General features: G+C 39.6%; 1 protein-coding gene across 3 annotated transcripts in view; it reads right to left on the bottom strand.

Annotated features, from left to right (window-relative positions):
- MYLK3 (myosin light chain kinase 3) overlaps positions 1 to 25,488 on the bottom strand; it is a 49,224-nt gene that overhangs the window by 18,760 nt on the left and 4,976 nt on the right. For 2 of the 3 annotated variants that reach the window (XM_075510679.1, XM_075510680.1), the window contains exons 2-3: positions 18,500 to 18,623; positions 200 to 290 (exon numbers count right to left, since the gene is read on the bottom strand). In XM_075510679.1, coding sequence (XP_075366794.1) covers positions 200 to 290; positions 18,500 to 18,508 — 100 coding nt within the window. In that variant the 5' untranslated portion in view covers positions 18,509 to 18,623. The remainder of the gene's footprint in view (positions 1 to 199; positions 291 to 18,499; positions 18,624 to 25,488) is intronic. The other variant, XM_075510682.1, reaches the window with a different exon arrangement.

Here is a 25,488-nt window from a genome sequence, read left to right as displayed (position 1 = left end):
TTTTGTGGGGTTTGATCTGGGGGACAGATGTTCTTGCGGAGGAGGTGAGAACATCTCTATTTTCCTAGTACTGGTGGACAAAGTTACTCAGTTACATTTGCGTAATTCAGGTAGTGGGAAATAGCAGGCTATTAATTTCCAGTCTGTCTGCTGCACATTCTAGAGTCAAATCTTGTAGCATGCCTGGAGTCATACATACCTTCCAGAGGCTTCTTGCTTTCAGTTTGGGTTCCTCTGTTACTAAGCACATGCTTAGGTTTTGCACCACTCTCCTCAGACCTATCTTTGGCCTAAAAATGACAGGGGAACACAAAAATAACAGTTATGGCCAAGACTGCTTATTTCCCACTAGGTTCCTCCAACTATGTAGGTATTCAGATTCTATAAAATGGACAGTAACACCTCTGATCTGCTGGTTATTTAGTTACTACTGTGTTTACTCCCTTCTTCCAGTCTCTCTCTGCTTTTGCAGACAGGCATACTTCTAAAACAAGATGACACAGAATAAAACATTAGCTCACTGTTTTCCAAAATTTTGACTGTCCGAGATTTTGCCTCCTGTCATCTTTACTCATATTGCTTAAAAATCATGACACGTGAAACATAAGAGAGAAATTAGAAAAAGAAATTATAATGTATTTCTGTTGTTTTTTGGCTGGTGACTGAAAGATAAGCAATGTCTCTGAAGATACTGTTAACATATTTGTCTCAAGGCATCCAAAGATTCATGATCTGAGCTATGATAGAGGTGATACCAAAAAAGAGCCTCTAGCTTTATGGTAACTCTTTGTGTATGTACTTGACATTATGCATGTCACCTTTGGCATGGTTAAAAACAGACTTACCATCTTTTAGCAGCGGATTTTTATTTTTAAGCAAATTTCTTCCTCCAATTAAGAAAGCACACAGAGGAGGGATATTTTGTAATAGCACCACTGAACACTTTACACAGCAATACATTTGTAATCAAATTAAAACTAAATAACTAATATTTAGCAAAAAGCATTACACAAAAATAGGACAAAGCATAACATTTTTCTTGGTTGGCATACAGTTAAGATCTAGGGATGAGCAGCCTCTTATCCTTATTTGTACAAGCAAATAAGCAACATTTAAAATATTTCTGCAGGTAACTCTGATTACAAGACTGCTGCAAATCACCCCCTTCATCAGTGAGTAAAAGCGGTTAAGGATTAAATTCTTCATGCTCCAACCATATGGATTCCAAAACAGAGTCCCCACCCCCCACTTCCCAAAAACCAAAACACCCAAAGAGTAAAAGTAGTAAAAAATCATTACCATTTTTATTACAGCTCTAAGCAAACCTGCAACAATTACCAGGGGGATCATTATTCTTGCAAAATCTTACGTGCAAAGAAAGCCTTGGATAAGTGATAGTTTAATGCTGGTGAGTTTTTCTGCCTGATAGTTTTTTAAATAAGAAGTCAGAGGTTTGGATCCTATGAAGCTCAATTCATAGTCTTTTATTAATTTGACTCCAACCCCACAAAACTTCTTCCATAAGCATTCCCATGGCATCCCTGGAATGCTGTCATACCATCAACAAACAGCTTCACTCAGAAATGAAAACATGACCTCCCCACTCCCATCCCCGTACTGAGTAACCTTGCACTAAGCCAGCTCTGTGATAAGCAGCACGCTGTTACAAAACAGCAAAGGCTGGAAAACAGAAACAAGCAGGTAGCAAATTCTTTTTGTGGGCAACCCCTGTGCCACTGTGGAGCTCTTTGGACATGTCTATACCGCCATCACAAAACAGGCTGCAAAAACCAGACCAAAGTTAGCACATGGCTCAGCGCAAGCCAATTTGTTTTTAAATTCACCCGTGCTTTGCTCCACGTTACCCCAGCTAGGTCACGTACATACGCTACCTCACTAATTCAAGCCTAGTTCAAATATCACTCAGCAGCCTGTGATCAAAGTATAGGCATATCTTAAGATCTTATAACTGACCTTATGCTCCAATTTCAAAAACCGTTCATGACCAGAAACAAAAGAGGAGAACAATGATGGTCATATTGCAAAACTGGAGTTAGTCATAAAACTCTCCGCTTGCCCAATACACATTGCCCGTTCTACAACCGAGGCAGTGGTTAGAGCCTGGGACAGAGACCTCCGCCCCATCCTAGTCCATCAGGTCACCAACAGCAGGTCATTCCACCTCCCAGTCTCTATCCACCTATCCACAAAATTTGGATGAAGTTCTAACCTCCTTCAATCTCCTCTTTTGCACACACCAATGAGGAGGCAGTGCATAGTGGCTAGTTGAGTACTAACCCCGACAGTATGCTAGAAGTCCATGTGAGACACTCCTCCAGCATCCCTCACATCACCTCCCTTTATTTACATCCCTCCTTACTGCTCTTAGAAACTGACAATCTGGAAACAAAATTAGTTTATCATCTATATATTCATCTTCACCTGGCCATTGACATATGCCAGTCATATGTCAATGTGCCAGTGACATATGCCAGACATATGCCAGTGACATATGACATGTGCACTGTCAGTTCAGTTCAAGGTGTAAATCCTGCAAAGGACTGTATCTGTCCTTTGCAGTGACTGCAGGGAGTAACTTGTAACATTGCAGCTTTCACCAAAACATATCAAACTTTTCCATTTCTCAGAAATTCTGTAGAACTGAAATTGGAACTGCAAGCAAGTACAAGCTCCATCTCTATCCAGATTTAAGATTGATACCTAATGTAGGATTTATTGTTCTCAACACTAATGGAAACTCTTTATAAATTCTTCTGTCTCCTAACAGTCTAGCTCACTTGTCAGCCTCTGGCACTTAAAAAGGGAGACCAGGAGAGCACTTGGAAAGCCTGAAGAGGTATGCTAGCATCTAGCATTGCCCTGTTCTTGTGAAAGTTTAGGTGTACCTTCCACCAAAACATTTTACAGTTCTGGTGAAAAATATTTGGATTAAAATACAAATGGACACTTGGATTTGAGCTAAGTTCTCCTAACTGTAATCACACCTCCTTCCAAGGAGGAGATTCTTGGAATGAACAAACCTGTTCCAACTCTTGCAGTTTTTCCCACCTTCTTCCCCACTGTGGGATACAAGCCATAGTGAAAACTGAGAATTCCTATTAGCTAAAACTAATTCCAGATGCCTGTAACTTTTAAAAACAAGGTTCATCTATTCCAAAACACCATATCAACTACGTACCAGTCTTGCCCGTTCCTCCCTCGCTGTCCTCAATAATTAAGAAATGCTTAGGAATTGATGTCTAGGAACTTGCAAACACAAGAACTATTTGATTTGAGGAGTGGACAATGTCGATGGAGTTGATAAAGTCACAGTGTCATCATAAAGATGTAGCTAAAGACAACTTAGATGTCTAAGGACATATAAATCTGCTCAGTAATATGACCATAAGTCAGTACAGCTTTTAGTAACTGGTGCTGTGTTCAGAATTCATAATCAATCAAGAAAATAGCAGCTGCTTCCAACAAGAAACGCTTCCAGTATGTTACTTATCCTTTTCACTGGGGCCTCAATTCAGTCACTAATTTGAGTGACGTTGCTGATCTTTGAGCACTGGTAGAAGCTGAATTTTCCTTTACAGTAGCAATCTGCTCCTCATACTCGTTACAGGATTGCTTTGGGAACCTCAGGCACTTTGGGAACCTCAGACATAAGACTGCAAGGCATGCTTTGAGCCTTGGTCTCTGCCTTGAGAGCCTTGCATTTCAAAGGTCACAGCAGTAACCTGTAACCGCAATACTGACAGGAAAACCTGAGTTATATGTTATGCAAGAAATCGGCAAGAGAGCCTAAAGCCCTGCTACATCATAAAGAAAAATATGAAGAATAGTAAAACAAAACCAACCTCAACAAGGATTTCCAGCAGACTCCCCTTCTTCCAGGGCACAATGCCTTTGAGAATAAAATCCACTACTTTAGAATTTTTTAATACTTCTCCCACAAATGTAATAACTTTATCCAGTGTATCAATCCTTTTCTCTATCTTTGCCAGCCTCTCCTTATGCTTTGAGGCATCTAGCTGGGCAGCCTTCATCAATTTCAACACTTCTGAGCATATGCTCTGGATATCATTCTGGTGAGTACTGTCCGATACCTTTAGGCCCTTTTTCATTGCATCTGTCTCATCAGGAGCTGCTCGGGATATTGTTAGCTTGTTAATGCCTTTTTCTACATCATCAATGCCTTTGTTAACTCGCTGCAGTTTGCCTGTCAGATCTTCTTGGAAATGCAACAGTTTGTCCATCTTTTCATTCAAGAGGTTCAGTTTTTTGTCCACCATACTTAAATTGTTCACTTTCGTAGGCTGTAACTTTGTCAGGGTATTTCCCTCTGCAAGGTCCAAGCTACCCGCAGACATTCTGTCCAGACAGCAGGATGTCAGATAGATTAGGCTGGCTTTTCATTAATCATAAATTAGAAAATGAGGGTCTGAAATATCATCTTCTTTAGCTATTACTATACCAGACAACCTCACTTATTGGAGTTGCTGGAGCATATCATGAGATAGCTACTGCACAAAAGATTTATTTCTGTGTTATCTATTTCTTACTGTGTGCTTTCAATGATGGAGGTAATTTGGCACCAGACTATATTTTCGTGGTCCTCCTTGACGTCACAAAACCAGTTAAAATTCTTTCTCGAGTGGCTGTTGATAGGCAAGCATCTTAACAATTGCCAATGCCTGAGCAGACCTCTGGAGGGAGGGGGTTTGTTTTTATGACCAGTTTTAGTTCTGTGATAATGAAAAGAACTTGCTAGACCATTTCTCTTCACTAAATAGGAAAAACATAAAAGTAAATTTGGTGGCCTTGTGCTAAGGCTTGGAAGAATTCAGCTTTGTAGCACGGATGCAGAGCACCCAGCATAGACACAGGGTGTGCTTTTTAGGCTGGCTGGGACTTGAATTTAAAAATAGAGTACAATGACAAGGATCTGAAATACGTATCTAGCACCAGCATGTCTTTGTCAACTGAAACTTCTAAAATTAAATCTTTCTCCCAGGCTATGAAAGGGAACAGAGTAAAAAAAAAAAATCTTCATGAAGGCACAGCAGAATTAGTCCAACTATTAGCAAAAAATTCATTAAATCATAAATCTTATTTAAAGGATTTATTACTGACTTGCTTTCACTTCTGAATCACAGCGTGTCTACTACAAAAATTACAGTCAGTCGCTAGAGAAGAGAAAGGTAGTCACTTTATACTTGCACAGCCCCCACTGCCACAGTTCTGAACGCTTTAGAAACATTAATGAATGTATCCTTACGGTACAACACAGAACAAGAGTCAGTCCTCTTCCACAGAGGATGAATTGCAGCATCAAGAGATAAAGCAGTTTGTCCCATGCCAGACATGACATTGTGTCAAACGACCGTGTCGAGTTCTCCCAGGTCCCTTTTCACTGCTGTATGTATGTAGAGCAGGGGGAGAAAGCAGTGGGGAAATCCTGCTGCCGCAGGAGTCCTGGTGCGACAGAACAATGGAACCACATCAAAGCCACGGGCTTTGGGATACTGAGCATCCCTTTGTCTCCAATCCCTTCCTCATTTTTTGGAAGGGGCATATGGGAAGAAACTGTAATTCTTAAAGTGAACTTGCTGTATGAGATAGGACATTCTAGAAATCAAAATCCTTCCTCTACGCATGGCAGAGTAGTAGCGGCATTAAACTTACCCTCTCAAGAAGATGTAAAGACCTTGCCATGTCTGTAAGACAAGGATTTTTTACCTTTACAATAAAAAAATATTTTGTTATGTCTACCAAGGCCACCAAATAATTATAGCCAACCTGCTGGTTCTGTGACATTTAGAGGCCAATAACTGGCTTAACAAAAGATACCAAAAGCCTTAATACTTGGACTGTTCATCACCTTCAAGGGAGAGTTTGAATACCAAGCAACGACTTTAGAAGAAAACTTGGCCTGTGAAAACTGATGGAGTTGGCACTTCATGCCGTGTCACTTCTCCTGATCAAAAAAGTATTTTAAAGTCACTGGTATTTTCACAGTGGTCTGGGATAGTATGGCATAAGTTTTATGACACCCCCTCTAATGTTATTTCGATAATCAAGCATACAATGCAGTAAAATATACAGCTCTATCTTGAAAGTACAGTTCATGGGCAATAAAAGCTTTGCAACTCTACCACTGCATTTAAAGAATCAGAGTTTTCCGCCAAATGCCTCTAAGTAATTAATTCTTTCAAGCCTACAAACACGCTTGACGACAAATAATCAAAACAGCCAACATTTTTACTAAATCAAGAGTACCAGCTGAATGTTGTCCTTTTAGGGACAAAAAGAAAAAGGTAGAGTCATTTGATTGTTATATTTAAAGTTAGACAACTTGCAGCAAATATTTCAATAAGGAAACCTAGCCACAGAAAGTCATCCGCAGTTGCATACTTAGAACTTAAGTTGCCACTAGTGGTGTGCTATTACAGGCACAGCATGCACGGTCGTGAAACAATGCAAGTACAATAAAAGTGCACAACTGGCCTCTGTGTTTGTTTGTGGGCAAATGGGAGTCTTTTGAAATCTTGAACCTTCTTAATTATTTAACAATTGAGAACCAAAAGCATTAATGCTGCCCCATTGTTATTTACTAGTGTTATTATTCATATAACTCTGATTATTTAATCCTCCTCACATACAATGGATTCTAATGGTAAATTCTGTGTAAAACAAAAAAGGGGACTTCAAAAAAACCAAAAAGGAAATCTCTGAATTTGTATTAGTTTACACAAGCAGACTTGCCTGACTGCAACTCAAGAGGCACACACCATCTCTTCCTCCTCTACATTCAGCCACATGCACTGTGTGTTCCAGCTCTATGGAATGGATTTCACCACCTAATACCTACTCACAGAGTGCACTGTGAGATGTGTAAGATAGTGCACTATGGAGAATTCTTGCTACATGCAGCAAACATTCCTTGCTTGTGTTGTCTGAGGTACACACAGGGAAGATAGAGCCAAAGCTGCCTCCTAGTCAGATACAGCTGTTCGACTTATAACACTACTTATATCATACTGTGCATCCATAAGCAACTTCAAAACTATGGGTGGGATGAAGGATAAAGAAGAAGGAAACATCATTTGGCCCACAGTGAGAAGTTTTAAACATCTGTCACAAAGTTATTAAGGTCAGCTTTTCTTTTTCTTTTAATTTCCTTCTCCCCTCTCTCCCCTTTTCAACTTCTGGTAAACGCACAAAAAGAAAAAATGGCTCCAACAGATCTAACTGATTGTTTTGTCTTCGGGATGATAATATGCTCAAATTCTGGGAAACATCTTTTATTCCTTTTGCTTTGAATTACAATAGAGAGCAATTTTTGTTCAGAACATCGATTTAGTGCCCAATGTTTGCATCTGGCTTGAGCAGCCTGAAGAGAGCATTCAGTTTCATTGATAGTCTCAAGCCTTTCAATACTTACCAAAAAAAAGAGAAAAATCTTAAATTGCCTGACTCCATATTGCAGATCATAGTATACCCATCCTTAGGTATCACAAAAAAGTACAGTTATTGTAACAAATGTAATAGCCTATTAAACTCACTTTTTCTTTGTGAGGAGCTATTGCTTATAATGACATTTTGCACTTACATACTGCAACACACATTGCTTCATCTTCAATACTCCCCAAATTACATCTGAAGAACTTGAAGTGTTGTATGAGCAACGAATACTAGTGAATCTTGCAGGACCTCTGTAGATTGCAGAGCTATGCTCAGTCACCCCATGTTGTCATTGGCAAAACAAACTGGTGAGCCACAAGACTCCACCATAGTCTGGATATAACTGGAATAAAGTTTCTGATGATAACTGGTCTCTTGTGGATTTCTGCTTGTTTCTTCCAGGTAACAAAAATGAGCACTGTGATCTGGAGTGCATAGGCAACTGCCTCCATTCCATTAAGAGCTGAACTGAAACGAACTTCTAGGATACCTTTAAAATATCTCCAAGCTATCAAGTATCTCAGGAGGGCCAGAGGAAAGGAACATAAATGCTGGAGAACCAGAACTGCAAGTGACCTTGAACTAATGATGCCAAAGACACTTCTTTTCTCAAGGGGGAGATGACAGTTTATTCCTCTTTGGCTTCAACCCCATGCACACTCCCCCACTTGTGAAAGAGAGACGTCAGAAAACAAGAGAAAAATTCACATTCAGCACAAAGAATCTGTCATATGGCAGTTCAGTTATGATGCTTCCTTGCTAGCTCTGACCCAAAGGAAGGAAAAAACACAAAGATGGGGTGAAGAGAGGAAAAAAAAATAAATTCTACAGCATGTACTAAAGTGACAGCAGAGACTTATATCCCAAACAAGAAATGTCACAGAGGTTAAAACCAGCTGCTCAAACAGATCATCTCATTAGATTATTGCACTGCTTTCAACAACGTACTAAAACTGGAGATGGCTGAAAATATTAGGTAAATGAAAAAATAACCTTTTAAAAGGCCAAAACAAAGCCAAAGTTTTATAAAGAACTTGGGGGCTTTGGAATAAGTTTGCAGTCATTGCAATGCAACAGAGTTCTAAGGAGATGAAGAATTCAATGTGGTAAAACATCAGGAGCTTACAAAAAGAAAAAAAACAGATATAGCTCAGAACAATCTGGCTATATCTGCTAAACACTAATCAGGCAAAAAAATACTAATAAATATCTTTTACGTATTTAGAAACCAGCTGTTAACTTTTTCAAGTTACGCTGAAAATCTACTTAATCTACATCTAGTTGCTGCAGCTCATTAACACACACTTCTTAGTTTTCCCCCCAGCAAATGAAAGGGTAACTAAACCCTTTCAGGGTACCTAAACTTTTGAAAAATGAAGCCCTACACCAGTGAGTAATTTCTCATGAACAGCATGTTTCCTAGACACATGAAAGGTAATAAATCATGTCCACAGAATAACGGTGCCGCAAGAGACCAAATTCATGACAAATGGCAAGCAGTGAAAATGGGCATTAGCTCTAATTTAGAGGAATAACTTCCAAGGGCAAGATACACCATACAGTCTGCATAAGTCTATCTAGTCCAATAGTTGCATTTTCTGCTGAGATCAGACAAAAGATGTCCATCTGCCATATTTGGTGGTGTACTAGGAACCGGCCCACACCTGCTTGAGAAGGCCAAGAACCTGACATTTAACACATTACTAATGCCGGCTGTTGGTTGAAATCCACCTGCACAGTAACAGGGTCTACAAAGCACTATCAGTCTCCTCAGGTGACCCTGGCATGATACATTTCAATATTGCCTAGCTAACAAGAGTACAATGTTACTGTAGTACTAGATCAACTAAATCTTAACAATCACTATGTAAACATTTTTTTTCTTTTTCTATATTCTTAACGACAGAAACCTGTTAACACAGTAGGTTATGAAACACGCTCTCGCAAGTCCTGACTTCTTCCCCGCTTCTTTTTTATTCTTTTTCATACAACTGAATCTAAGTATAATGCTCCCAGGCAGCGGCACAGCTGAGGATAGGTTAATGAATCTGAGATCATGTGTAGTGTTGTAATGCATCTCTGTCAAGCAGCTGACAGCAGATAGCTGAACGGATCAATTATGACATTTCATTTACATCAAAGTGATGAGATTTCTAGATAACGCTGTTTACCATTTGCCCACATGGCTTAACAAGAACCTTTAAGTCCTTCCTCCAGGTTACTTTGCCTCTCAGGAGGCCAAGAGAGCACCTGCTGCCCATCCACATTCACTCACTTGACCCCAGAGCTTATTCTCACCACCAAGTCTGTTACGCACAGAAACTGCATTAAGAAGCTGCCTCATTACTTTTAATTCTCATTCTTTCAATTTTATTTTTTTTTTTTAAAACCCAAGCAGCTACTAAACTATTTTACCAACTTGGACCAGAAGAGTGGTCATCAGTAACGTTTTCCTGGTGTGGTGGTAATGATTCACCCTCCCACTCCTTCATGCCCTCCAACAAAGAGCTCTTCTCTGGAAACTGAACAGAAAAGTCACGTTGCTCATTCTGCTTTCCCTGAATTTCAGTGATTTGATATTTAACGCAGTCAGTTCCTTGTAAAGCCTGCTGATTTTAATGGTCAGCCACAAAAACTACCCTTGGATTCAAGAAGCCTCTCATTTGCAAGATGCTTTCTCACTACTACTAGGAGCTCAGCAGCGAACCCTAAGGCACCTTTTACACCTGCCAAAAGCTCTTGTGTCTATGGCAGTTTGCTCAGGTACAAGTAATTGTAAGTCAGTAGGGATTTAATGTAATGTAGAAGTGTAGCCTTGGCTGTGCAGTAATGCCAATAGGAATAAAAACAGTAAAAGCAAATTCTTGTCACTGAAGTGATGTGATAGGCCTCTCAGTATAAATATTTAGGGAACAGATCTGTTGCATAAGAAAGGGTTATTTCTAGACAGTCAACTTTTCAGGAAAAAAACTTACATAATCCAGAGTTCGCTCCAAAACACATTGAAACCAGCACAATTGTTCTTGCTGACTTGAAATTTGATTGGCTTCAAATCAAATCCCTCAGAAAAGTCTCTGCTATGCCAGCAACACGCTTTTGTTTGAGAAGATGAAAATCACCAAATTGCACTGTGCTTTGTGTTGTCTTCTGTTCCCTTCCTACTTCAGAAGATCTTTTCGGCTTCAAGTTTGAAAAATTACCACAAAAATGCATACACAGAGCTGTACTTGCTAATTTGTAACCATCGTTTCCAACTTCGTCTTTCTCAATACCACGACTGACAATTGCTGTAAGAAAATATTCGATTATTTTCTTGGCTCCTCCAGTCATATTTCCAAAGTTAAAAGGCAATAACACTGTTCCCCTAAATACCCTTCAGCCCTTCATAGTTACCGACTGAAGTATGATCCCCTCGAGCACAATTTTACATTGCATAGGTTTAAGTGTTTGAAAGGTAAAACACACAAGCACCTCAAATCACGTCAGCTCGCACTGGAATTAAGTGAACAAAGTGTTCACGGATGGCGACACGAGGGGCAGCCTCAAGCCACTCACAAACCATTTGACTGGACTCGAGTGTGCCTTGGCTACTGACACACACTTTTGGAAACTTTTCCCAAGCACTTGCAAAAGCAGCTAGTGCCATTGTTTCAGGCCTTGTGCAAGCTGGAGTCTCAGTTACTGATTTTTTTCTCTCACATTTCCATCCGACAGTTGCCATTGTGGTACAACAAGCACCAAGTACTGTGCTCAGTGCTCCTTGCTAATAATGGTCTTTACAGAAACCTAACAATGGTGGGGAATATTTTTTTTAAGTAAGAACAGTCCTTGACATTGCTATTCCTCGCTAATAACCAGAACACCATGTTAAGGAAAGTCTAGATCAAGTAAATAGTCATCTGTCCTATAAAATGAAGTTTGTTATGTGCTATATTCACCTGCTGATTTAGAGATCTCTGATATTTTGCTTTGATGTCATTCACAAACACAGGAATAACTTCATCAGTTCAGGTTTAGTCTTAGTCTCAACACAAACTTTGCTTTGAAAAGGATTCAGAGTAAGAGAGTTTGGATACAAAAGCTGGTGGTTTGCAAACTCTTCTCAGTAATCGAATACTCCCAGAGAAGCTACTTGCACTCCTGTAGGTGAATGTTTAAACATCTGGCAAAAAACACAGAAAATGCTGCATCCATTTCAGATGTGCAAAAGATCTCCAGCTAAATTTATAACGGCTTTCATCAAGTTGGAAGAAAGATACAGGAAACAAACAAAAGAATGTCATCTACAGAAAAGCTTGTCTAAAAGAAAAGTATACCGCATGCCAGTGGAATTGCAGAAAGCAGCTAACAACAGGCATCAAGCTTTCCAGAGCAAGGAATGAGAATGCAATTATTTTAAGTTTATCTCTCTAAAGCAGATAGTTTAAGAACAGTTGGGTGTGAACTAGAATCCTTGAGTTAGGGCCCCAGTGGTATGAGTAAGCACAGTGATCCATTTTTCCATCTGAAGTTGGTATCTCAGTACAAATATCTAGTAAAACCAGAAATCCACAGCACATTTGATGCAGCCATTTTCACTCCCGGAACAGTAAGTACCCCCTAGTGCTTCTATCAGAACTCAGGAAGTTTTGCTTCTGAACCACCTTGCTACCTTAAATCAACAGCCAACAGACTCCAGAGTATTTATTTTAAGCAACCACATACAAGGTTCTCTGCACTCATAAGAAGCTCCTGAATTAAAACTACTAAACCATCAATTTTGCAATTCTGCTATTAGATCAGTGACAAATTCATCTCCAGATGCATTGCAGAGACAGTTGTAGTGTAAACCCAGATACACTGATAAGCAGCATTAGACTAAAAAACCAGCACCAAGTGCTGGCACCGTAAAGCAAAATCACTCGGAGGAAAGCAAGCAAATAACACTGTTGATAAAAGATCCAGGATAAAAATGGTTTGGATTTCGTATTAGTTGATATCAGGAGTAGCTGTCACTAAAGGGCAGTAGGGCCGTGCCAGCCACACGTCTCGTAACAGTACATCAAGATCTCATTGTGAGAAATTAGGAGCGTAGTTAAAATGCTGGGCAGGATGCTGGAAAAGACTGCAGTAATATTCTGCAGAGAGGTGAGCACTGGGACAGCAAGTTACACCTGGCAAGAGTCTCTACATACAGCCCATGAAAATGGTGGAATACAGAGCTCCCCGGCTCTTGTCCAGCCACAAAAGGAGGGACAGGAAAATTTTGCAAAAGTTTCTCTAAACTGAATCTAGTGAAGAGTGGATCTTACGACATTTTGCATTGACCATAACCCAGTGGAAAGTGCACTGAAACAAACTCAATGCCCCACAGCAACGACTGACAGCTTTCTACCTGGCTTACCAAGATAAACAATCACTGACAGCCACGGTAAGAACTGTCTTGCAGAGCAGGATGACCCAGTCAGCCATTTGATAACTTGCACCAATGTTTTCTGGCCCTAAAACTGATAATTCTGTATAAAGCAAACCCAGAAACAAGAAGGTCAGTCAATCATCAAATTTGTAGCAAACTATTTTCTTTTTATAGCAAGAGAGGTCAAGGAAGATGCAATTAAAGCTGTGCCAATTCCTAAAGAGGTGCTGAGAATTAACCAGGACCCTGAAGCTGAAGCTCCCCACACTGGACTTCTGGGGGACCTTCAGCTGAAACTGGGAACAGGAACCCACCAAGAAAATATCCAGAACAGAACTATTTATAGAAAAAGGGCATTTCTTTTTAATTCTACCCAGCCTCCTACAATACCAGTGAGCATGCAATGACAGTGCTGGAAGGGATCAGGTCTCTGAACAGAAGCATTCAGGACAACACGTACCTGAAGTCAGAGGCATGCGTAAATAAGTTGGATGAGCCAGAAAGCACATGTACTGCTCAAGCCTGAACACCAAAACAAGGACACAAATGAGAGAATGAAAGGTGAACCACAAATATGGAAGACAACAGCAGGAGGACCTGCTAGCTCCTGGTATCGCAATTCAGCCATGGGAGACGGTGAAAACAAACCTGTTTTGTAATGTCAGAGACTATATATAGTTTACTACTCTGGTTTCTGGGATATGAACTGTCTGAAAGGATACTCAATAGAATGTATTTAGGCTGCAAACCACTATACACTGGTGCAAACTTCAAATTGGAGCATATGACATCTTTCTCTTGAGTTCCCACAAAGCCTGGGAAGACAGTGTTAACAATTGAGATGCGCAGAAATTTTCCAACCATATATTTTTCTAAAAGTTCGAATCCTTCAAAATGGCTTACTACTTCCATTGATTTTTTTTTTTCAGTCTGTCCACCTTTCTGCTAGCTCTCCGCAGCAGCCTGCACGTAGCCTGCCAAGGCTCTGGACCCAAGGATGGTAGTTGGAAGATGGACCAAGATGGACCAAGGAAGGCCTCTGCAGTACGCAGACCGCCCCAGAGCCAGGGATGCCAGATCTGGTCTGCTGAGTAGAAGAGTGATTCCCCAGGTAAACAGGAACCTGAACTGGAGGTGCCAAGGCCTGGTCTCCATCAGGCCTACCCCAGCAGCTCTGTAATACAAGCATCAAATAACTACACAAAATGGGAGACAACTGTTCAGAGAGACATTAAAACAAAGGTAATTGTTGTGCAGTGCAAGACATTCAAAAACGAATACGCAAAGGTCAAGATGTGAACCAAAAGGAGTTTCAAATAACCCTACACAGGACTCCCAGAAGAAATAAGTCTGAGTAGAAAAATTAGTAAGATGTTACCCATAAAAATGAGAGTGGAATGCACATCCCCTACCACAAACACGAATTAGGAGAGGAGCATCAAGATTAGCTTCTGTGAAGGACTAAGTGACTTCAGATATCTCATTAAGTGGCCATGTCCTAAAATAAGAGTCAGCTCCAGCAAGTCAGCAGAAGAAAGAGAACTGCACCACCAAGGTTAAAAGGATTGATGCAGCTGAACATCAAAGCTGTTCAACTCATGGAAAGGAAAAGCTTGAAGGAAGTACAGGCAACTCAGTTTTCAGGCATATGTCAGAACACTCGAATCACTGCCTCTCCTAACGAAGAGTCCCATTAATTTCAGAAACACAAAACGCCTCATCTTATTGCTTGAGCGTGAACTACACCCTCCACTGTACATCTGAGCAATAACAGAAATTTCCAAGCAATCTGTAAACACACTCAGGCCACTGCTTACAGAGCTGCCTGGTGTTACGAGTCCTTCCATAACACCAGGATCAGCTGAGCACAAGCAGGCAGATCATCACGTACTATGCCAGAAAGACTACAGTCAACAAACATGCAAACAACAGGTTCCACACTGCAACCACTGAAATCAGAAGTGTACATGCACTATCAGCTCCTACTGGAACAGGCTCAAACCCAACTTATAGGCTGCCATTCTACATGGGAGAAGAGAGCTCTCACAAGGATTAATATTAAGCTTACAGATTAGAGCAGTTCTCACCAACTTTACTAAGAACTGCCTGTGTGGTCCAAGACACTATTTATCCTTATACGCTTCTCTGCTGGTCGTATCCTCCAAAAATGAATCCGAGTGCTAGCTTTGTGAATAAAACAAAGAATTCTTTTCCACGCGATAAACATAATGAGTTTGGTAAACTGGCCGGAGTGATGTAATCTAATGCAAGACAACCAAAACAAAGTTATTTTTGATTCTTAGTTCACTGAGGACTAGGAAAACCAATAAATCAAACTAAATCTAAGACAGCTTCTACCTGTGGACCTTAACATGTTCTCAGAAGAGAAGTATCATTATCACTAGTTTTACAGAAAGGGAAATTGAAGCAATGAATATGAAAGAATTACTCAGTCACCCAACAGATCAATTACAGAGAAACAAGATATTCTGAATCTCATTATAGCCTTCATATTATTGCAAAATACTAACTCTGCTCTGCACAGAGCCAAGCCACAGAATGCCATGTAGACAGAGAACTGCAGTACTGACTTTTTTCCCCAAGACATGACTAGTCAAAAAAAACCTGATCATTTGCTTTGATAGTTATAAAGCCACCTTCTGTAGTCCTTCCTCAGATATCTTTCATTTGCATTCCTCCAGCAACAAGCAAAAGAAAATTGCATGTATTTCAGGCTGTTTAATATCTTTCTTTAACAAAAAGTTGATCATCAACAATTTAAACACATCATAATCTTTTCAGCATGAAGAACAGTTGAGTAGTATATTCAATTAAATTAATAGACCAAAATTTTTTTCTGCTATGTTGCCATAAATAGAAAATAAATCATGTGGCCAGAGGGGTATGAAATGCATCTAGTCTTCTGAGCCATTCTGAATCTTATGTAATAAGTGATATCCAGAAAATCATATTGTACTGTTTGCTATATTAAATCCACTACATGATATTACATTAGATTAATTTGAGGCTTTGGAACAAGATCGTACTTGTTGAAATTAGTAGAAATTTTGTTATTTTCTTCAACTGGGCCAGAATTTGGTTTATCACTGTTGATTTAGTTCATTTACTCCATTGGCTCTTTAAAGAACTAAATGATTACAAATATAAACTCTTTAAGAAAGCCCATTAGAGCTAGCATTGAGCAAAATACATGAGGAAATCCTTTCTCAAAATTTTAAAAGAAAACAGCCCTAAAAAAACCCCACAACAATCTGATACTTTCTCATTTACAATGCAACTCCTACAACTTTTTTTTTTTTTTTTTTAGTTACTTGAACTGTATTATATGCACATGGCGTTCTTTTTAAGGTTGCTTAAGTCCATTTTCTGCTTCTGTCTGGATGGTAATGGTCTTTTCAGCAACTCAAAAAGCAGGCAAACGCAAACAAACTGAAGAAAACAGAAATCGTGTTTCCCTAGACTTCCTACCACTGTAGCAACCGAAACGTAACTCCACAGATAGCATTAAAATGCCGTGTGGTTTGATGAAGAGCTTATAATGGTAGAAAAGCAGATTCCCATTCTCTCTTCTACCAGTGACGTCTCTACGTCTCTCTCCTCTTGCAGGGTTTGCGGTCTGTCGATCAGCGTTAAGCTTTCACAGACAGAATCTTTTTCACTTTGTTTCCTCAGACCCTTGCACAATGGGGTTCTGATCCGCAACTTTTAAGTACCGCCACAGAGCACACATTTGAGGTATTGAGCGCCTGGCATTCAAGTTGATTGCACTGCTTTTACCACAGGTCGATGCAGAATTTGGCTCCTCATTAAATCGCCTCAGTGTGAGCCTGCCCCACAGATTCATTGTCTGAAAACTCTCAGACATATGACAACTAAAGCAAAAAGCGGTAACAACCAACCTCCACATTATTTGAATGGCAGTCTGGCACCCTATACTGCAAATACACCACTTATAAAAGTTTTAATGTGCCAAGGCTCTCACGAAAAATAAATTTATTTACAAAGGTAAAGCCTGCACTCATCGTTTCAGGAACACCTCCTTGACATTGGCAGGTGTTTTGCAAGCCAACAGACTGCACGACCTGGCCAAGAATGTCAAACACACGTAGCACTTTTTAAAAGGCACAGAAACCAATACTGCGCCATCTAGTAAGCTTTTACTTTCAAACTAGGCTCACAATAAAACACTAAGGAGTCCCTTACCGTAAATCTCTTTATGTAATCAGAAACACAAAATCCTCCCATGCTCAAACGAAGGGATCTGTGCAGGGAAGATTCTTGATATAAAGTTCCCATCCTGTTTGGCTTGTATGGTGGTCTCCCAGGTAGCCTGAAGCCTTTTACTGAACAAAGCTGCACAGTCTCCCTGGATTTTGCTAGAATTCTGCTTGAGAGATAAACTAGGCATTTCATCTTATCTAACACTACACCAGGCATTTCAATCATTTCACTTCCTTATCAGCAGTACTAAGTTCTATCCATACCCCAGCAGTTCACTTCCTGAATTACTGATAACAGCTACTGTAAGGCACGGAAATAACAGAAGATGACAGCCAAATCTCTTGAGTCACTAGAGTCCCTTCTTTGCATTTCTCTGTCCCTTAGCTTATTTTTGCCCAATTTAACTTTGCTTTAGCTGTAACTTAAGGACAGCATGTTTGCTTCAGCCAAGCAGTGACAAGACTGTCATTTATCTGACGGCTGTTCTTTTTTTCAGTGACACTGATTACTGCTGCAGGAGATTTGCTTTAACATAACATGATTATTATACATGTGGGCATTTCTTTTATTTCCAATTTCTTAAGCGATAACATTAAGAACAGAGGGAACAAAAGAATGAACAAAAAAGGACAAATATTCATCCTCCATCAGAATTCACATACCTATTTATGCCTTCAAGCACTGTTTCTATAGTCTGATGCTATGCACACAGAGCCATTCACTTCAGTCTGTAAAATACCTTACAGTCAAACAAAAGTACTCACACAAATGTATGTTGCCATGAAGGTGTATTTGTGAACCCCTAGATAGAATCTTTTTTTTCTGCCTGCACAGTTAGATTGATAAGCAGCCATAATGCACACAAATGATGTTCCTCCTCAGGCATTGGGTCCTCAACTAATGAATTCCTTTTTATTTGCCCTGTGTAAAACACACATTTTTTAAATTGAGTTCTTACCTACAAGATTGTGTCAGTGGAGTACAAATATACAAAGACAACAGATACCAAGATGCTGGATGACCTAAGAAGGAAAGTAAGTTCTGGAGAAGTAGAAGCAAATCTACTTTCAATTTTCTTCTGTGCTGTGCCTTTCTTTCCCACTCTGCCAACAAGCTGCAGTAGATTTAGCTCTGTTTGATTACCAGCTACAAGTTATTTAATATTAACCTGAATCACATCAGGCACAGGTATAAAAAAATGACAGCCACTCTCTATGGACCAGTGGCCTTTGAGCAGATGGACAAGTATCTGGGCTTGTCCAGTATCTGGGCTTAGCATGGGCCATGTCTTCATTGCTTAAATCAAAATAGAAGTGTGTTTTACCACAGGATGAGTGCACATGCACTCTCCCTTAAAATAATCAAGCAAGCACTGGATATAAGATACCGTACCTTTATCATTACGATCTAAGAGATGTCAGGTCCAGAAGTGTGGGTATAGATCTGGCTGCCCCTCTCACAGCAAAACCAAGTGCTTCGTTTCCACTTGGGTTTGTACAGCAAGATAACCAATATGCTGTTAAAAACCAAAATAAAACTAATGTGAGTACAGACAAAACCAGTGAATTAAGGTGAATGAGGAACTCTCACAGGGCAAAAGCCAGGGAGGAGATGGCCATGCTTGCTGTGCTGCAAGTATTTTTTTACTGCTTGGCAGGGCATGTTTTTCAGGCTATTCAACAAACAAGTGAAAAGGCCAGGACTTGCCTGGGGTGCAGGATGGTTTGACCGCAGCTCATAGAGGTGAGATACTTCTACCAAGAGGTTAGTAGTCTAACGTCCTGGTAAAGGGACATAGGCAACCTGAGACTGCCTGAGACACTGGACTTAGACCTCCAGAAACGTGAGGTCTGTCTCAGCTGTCAGACTCCTGCGTAACTTCTAACTCCATCTCTGTGCTTTGGCTTTTCCACCTGTAAAACTGAGTTAAACTCTTCCTAGCTCACACAATATTTCCAGAGCTTTAGAATCTATTATTACTATTCCCCTTTTAGAAGGCAAAACCAACCCATAAATCCTAGATCAAAACTGCCCCCAAAATTTTAAGACGCATCAGCTAGCTCCATATAGTGGTACAGGAAAACGTGTCTTCTGAGCAGTAAGCAGTGAGGCTGCTGCTGAGCCCTTTTGCCTGGATAGGGTAAGACTGTTGCAGGCTTTGTGGCAGCCCCGCGAGCAGTATTCCTGGCATTTGCACAAGGAACACTATCCAGCCACTCTCAGTGAGAGGGTAGACTATCCACATGGGCATCAAGCTCTTGAACACGGCCTCAAGGTTTTTTTGTTAACATATAACTGATTGTATGAATTAAAGGATCTATTCCAGGATCCTAAGAAAACAACAACTACCACAGCTATTCAAAAGGTGTAGTGCTTAGTAGATGAGTCAGGAGATCCCTAGACCAGGGGAGGAAAAAAAGTGGTTTTAATACATTTGTGACTTATTCCAATAGCACAAATAATCATGTTGTTACTCCAGATTTAATAAAGAGATGCTATTACTTAATGCGGCAGCAGAGGCATGTACAGCATGTAAGTGCCATGCCACAGGGGAAAGCTTGCATGACAAAGAGAATCCTTTAGGAAATTTGGCAAGCAGTCTGGAACAAGCAATGCTCAGCCCGCGACCTTCTGTTAGCAGACCTAAATATGGAACTGTAGTGTAAAACAACACCTTCCTGCAGTCTTTTCGTTAATTAATACTAAGAATATAATTATTATGATGATGAGCTTCACTGACTTTGCTTTTTCTCCATTTTAGCTTCTGAAAAAAAATAAATTTGGAGCTTTTCTCTCCCTCGTTTTCATTTCAGATCTTATGATGCTGATTCTGGACTCTGTTTTCAGAAGAGTATTAAAAGCAACAAATTAGTAGCAACTATATAACATCCAATCCACAACAAGGATGTAATCCACTTTTCACAAAGTTAAATGTATGCTGTGGATAGAAAACAGGCAATGGACAGAGGACTACATTTTCTTTAGTACTAGGGAAAAGTCTAGTGGATTTTACATACAAGGAAAAATGGAGTTTGGTGCCTTGCCCTAAAATACTAAGAGCTAGAGACAAGCAAAGTGCTCACTTTGAGTATAGGCTTTGTAGATGTCATGAGACATCATTTACTTATAGAATAAATGCAAAGCCTTTCCAAAAATAGTGCAAGTATCACTCAACAAATGAAATCAAGATCAAGGTTAGTACTTCAGCTTCTAGAGCAACTCTTTGAATCTGCTACACTTAGACTCCAAAACTCCTCTTTCAAACCAAGAGAGGTGTTTGACAGCTAGATCAGTGCATTCGGAGCGAAGACCAAGAACAGGAAAAAGGTAATGTTAAGAGACTATTAATTATTACTAGCTTCCCCAGCCAGCTGCTGCTATGCTAATTCCTGCACTAACTAAAGAGTAAAATGAAGGGGCTCAGCATTTCTGAGGTGATCTCTCTCATCTCCCAGCACCAGCCTCCGTGGATTAGGAGGAGGTGCATTGCTCCACAAACACATCCCATTTTCAGGGAATTTATAATCTAAACAACATTCCTTAGCTGAAACTGTTAACATGGCAGTTAATACAGAGTATCTTCCTTCCTGAAAATAAATAAAGAGAAGCTTTAGTCCTTTGGCACATTTCTTACACACACTTAAGAGTTACTAAATTACTCAAGTATTTTAGAGCCTTTTTGTCATTAATAATCAGGGGCAGAGAGCTACTAACACTGATGCCACCCAGTTTAACTGATCATGACTATGCCCAAAACATCTAACTGAAGGTTCACAGTTCTCTTCCAAAAGGGATTTCCAAACTCTGCCAATAACTTACCCTTTCATTACGCTTCCATCCATGCAACAAGCTAGAACTGAATGTCAGCATACAGGAGCGTTCCCCGGGAAATGCACGCAGAATCAGCAGGCAGAGTATTGACACCAGAAATGTTCAAGTCCCCTTCTGTATCTGATCAGGACAAGTATTCAGGAGTCTCTGAAGACTTTGACTGATGAGGCATTTTTTAAGAGCAGTCAATTCCTGTTTGTCTCTGTGCCAGTATCAGCACATTTCTAGAGCTACTCCACTCACAATGGATTAGTATTAAAGGCCAGGTCGGAAAGCCTCCCCACCTCATTAATATTCATTTTATATTTTAAATCCCATTTACACAAGGGCTCATCCCTAAGGCTAGAAGCCTCATAAATTATGTTGCATTTTTAAACCTGCAGTATTCACTCTCATTGTTTCAGAAGGAAAAAAATAGCAGGGACAGCTTTAGGCAGGCTGCTTTTGTTTAAAAGAATAGTATCTAAAGCCCTGCTTTAACTTCATTAGCCCACAAAGATTTGCACTACAACAAATCCTGCCTGCAAAGCACAAATACAAGTACAACTGTCAGCAGATTTTCATTCTTTCATTATTCTGCTTTTGTTCCAGCTGCCAAAGCGGGTGGGTATAATGTCTGCAGCTGAATAAACTCACAAAAGGCAACTTACCTAGTGAACACTTCGAAAATAGCTACAATCACATAAAAACAAATTAAAAGAGACAAAGTGACTCAGTATCTACTTTGTCTCCTGGCAAGCATGGGTGGATGATTTTGCATTCAAAGCATACCACACTACATATCAAACCTGGCTTTGATGGTCATAAAAAAGGTCCAAAGGAGAACAGTCAACCCTTCTCTGTAAGGACGGGGGACAATTTTTGGGTAGCAATCTCTTACTTCTGTATAGTACAGAGCCTTGTTACACAGGTCAACCCTACAGGCAGCAACTAACAAGCTTGGGATGCTGAGGCAGACAGTGCCTGCACCCTTCTAATCTCCACTAGCGAAGGAATGAACAGCAAAAGGGAGAAGTAAGATGAATTGTTCTAGTTTTACCTTATTCCCCTTTGCAAAGCATTTGTTGTAACACAGATTTACTATTCAACAGCCTGTTAGTTTTTAATGTGGAGAAGTAACCTTTTGCAAAAACCTGAAACCAAAAGCATTTCACATCATACCTCCACTTGCCTTCAAAAAAAACCCTACAATAGTGAGAAGTGCAGATGAAGAGTGTTTCCCAGAAGTAAGATGGGATGAGTAGGCTATCACTTGCATTGGATGATAGATTTTATCAAGCTCCTACTTTGCACAAGCATTATTCCATACCTTTTATAAAGGATTAACTCAATTGACACAACCCTCTCTAACTCTCTTGCCCACTCTGAGGCAGCCACAAAGCATAGTTGGTAATTACAACCTCTCATTTCAATGGTCCCTTAACTAAAGAAGACATCATTTCTGTCAGAAAGCCCCATAAAGTATATATGCAGCACTAAAATTATATGTCCAAGGAACATATGTGTGGAAATCAGATTTATAGGATCCTTTACATTCGAGTTTGAAATTCAGAGGTAAGTATTTTAGATGTATTTTAATTTTGGCAGTCTGGACTGCTGACTTTTTTTTCCTTTAAATCAGTGTCCACTAGCTAGGTTCATTCTAGTCCTCAAAAACCTTCTTTACAAGATGTTTCCTCATTTTGAATCAGCTCTGAAAAACAACGATTAACACTCTCAATTCCACTCTCAGTGGTGGTGCAGTGGATCTTGTTCATCTTCCACACCATGTCTGAATGGGTTTCCCACAAGAAAAGCCCAATAAACTCACAACTAAGGATACAGATAGGGAAGCCCAAACAACACAGAAAAAAAGAATACAGCCTCTGGAGAATTCATTTCTCAAACCACCTAATTTTTAGGTAAAAAGGAACTGCTCAACTCTGGGAACAGCCTGAGTAGTAGTATTCTTACTCGTACAAACGCAGCACCTCTCCAGTCACCTCTCACTTGTTGTCCAAATTGCCCTGTTCCTCCTCACATCTCCAAAAATCTGAAACATGTGCATTGCTTTCTCCACCATGATATCCTACAGAAGGTCTCCATGTCTCTCTCCCAGCAGCCTTAACATACTCATCTTTAATTATCATCATTAACATCCTTCTCCATTCTCTAGCTACATCTAGCTTTTCTTTTTTCTACCCTCACCAGTCCTAGCTCGGTCACTCTGGTCCCTGCCTCCTCCTCATGTCTGGAGTGAGCCGCAATTACCTTCCTCCCTTTGCTATATAAGGAAACCACTGCAACTATAACACTGGCTAATAATGAGAACTGCATACCTGAAATCCCAGAAATTGAGATTAATGTAATCATCATACAATAACAGCCTGCCAGTGGCCTTTTAAGTCATTGTGCTTTTGAGTATTACTGCAGTAATAACGAGCGCAAGCTATCAAAAACCTCTTTGCTTGATCAGCAAAGGAACAGCAGTAAATTGACAAGCAGCAAACAATCTCAGAAATAATTAATCTAATAGAATCCCAACCCATCTGTTATTCTCACAAAATATCTATATATCATTTTTGTGACTTTCTCAAATCCCCCATGTTCAAATAATTAATCTGGTTCCCCAGGAATGCATTTGTAATGCAGGCATTCAAAATAGAACATGTCCTCTGCTCTTTTCTATTTGCTGTATTTTTATTTTTGATCTTTCTATAGTTGGTAGGAGTAGGGTTCTGTTCATTTTGTTTTCAAGTTCTTGTAATACATTAACGATCTAATACAGATTTTAAAAGACAAACATTTTACAAGACATATTTTCCTATGTACTGTTGCCATCAGTCTCAAAATCAAAACTGCTGAATGGTACAAGTTGTTAAAGTATCTGTTTCCTCTTCCAAACTCTGTACTCCTTTAACCTTTTTTTTTTTTCCAGAACTACATTTAGATGCATACGCATGAGCTCTACGTAAATGCGAGCTTCACTGTTGCTAAGTAACTGTGTGCCAGTAGATAGCACTGTGAATGTTGTAAGCAACATCATACAACCTGCCAAGTTTGTAATTTGGTCAGCGGCAAGAAATGTAAGCTAAATATTTTGGATGAGACTCTCAGATCTTTTTAAAACAATGAAAGAAAAATACATTGAGAAGTGACTAGACTCATAAGTAATCCTACACACTGTGGGACACTTCTTCCCTATCAGGACAGTTAGGCTATTCTTCAGAATGCAGCTGCTAGTATTTACCTAAACTAGGCTCCTTTCTCAATTTCCATTTAGCCCATTATTCACTGCTTTGAGGTACTATTTTTAAAACACTCCTCTATGTAAGTGTTAGAAAGAAATTCCATCATTTTAAACATTTAGTTAAATAAACAGTGTATTTTAAAACTATCTTCTTGAAAACCTTTCATTGGATGTCAAGACCTGTCACTGTAAAAAAATCCCAAGAGTAAATTCTAACGATCACCTTCAAATCTTAGGATGGATTTGTCTTCTCAGTTTGGTAGGGAATTCTACTTGTACAATTTTTTTTTTTTTAAAGTTTTTAATTTAGTTTCTTCTTTTTCAACAGAATTAAGAGGCAAAACTACAGGATCAGGCTCTGGATCAGTACTTGGCCAAGACTTGATATATCTCAATGTCTTAAGTATCTCAACTTAGTATATTGTTTTTCATTCTTTGGAATTGCCCTGTCTTAAAGAACAGAGAGATTTGTTACTTTTCAAGATGATAGCAAGTAATCATTATCCTCCACTGTTTCAGAAAGCTAAAGTAAAAAGCAATTATGCCTTAACCCTCATTCTACAGTAACATAGGGTCCTTAGTGAATTTTAAAAAATTGAGCCTTGCATTTCTAACTTCATTCAAGGTTAGACATCAACATTTCATAGTTTTAATAAAGTCCTCCAGCTGACAGTCTCATGCGAAGTAGCAGTTATTATTTTCAAGAGTTTCTTACACTCATGCCTTTTCTCTGACTTCTGTCATGTGTTCCAGACAAAACCTGTACTACCTTCAGGACACTCTGTGAGGTTTCGTAAGATACATTTAATACCTAGTGCACCTTTTATGCATGTTATGACAACACTGTAAGATGCATGAACTACGCTGTTAATAAACTGGATCCTTCTCCTTAAATAACAAGGTCCTTTAATACATCAGAATTTTTAAAAATTATTTGACAAAGTAGTAAACTCCATCAATAAACATTACTTTCAAATACATTACAGCCTACCATGCAGTGCCAGTAAAATCAGTGTTAGGACTCAGTATCATCTCTTCATCTTACTGAAAACCAGAACTCCTGGTTCACCTGTTGCTCTAGCTAGTTCAGTGACCTTAGATGAAATGCTTCTTTGCTGTTGTTGAGGATCAGGACCTGGGGCCCAGACCACCTACATAGCAGACTCCAACCACGCATCTCATCATTACGTGTGCTCACATGTGCATGTACACAAACACAAACACACACATTCTGCTCCACAACTTCTCCAAATAAAGCAACTCAGATCTCAGTCTGAAGATTTTTTCTTTATTAGCAAGATATTTTCAATAAAATATTCAA

Source organism: Mycteria americana, chromosome 8, assembly GCF_035582795.1.
Source record: "Mycteria americana isolate JAX WOST 10 ecotype Jacksonville Zoo and Gardens chromosome 8, USCA_MyAme_1.0, whole genome shotgun sequence".
In the NCBI taxonomy this organism is placed as follows: Eukaryota; Metazoa; Chordata; class Aves; order Ciconiiformes; family Ciconiidae; genus Mycteria; species Mycteria americana.
This window is presented reverse-complemented; position numbering and strand designations above follow the sequence as displayed.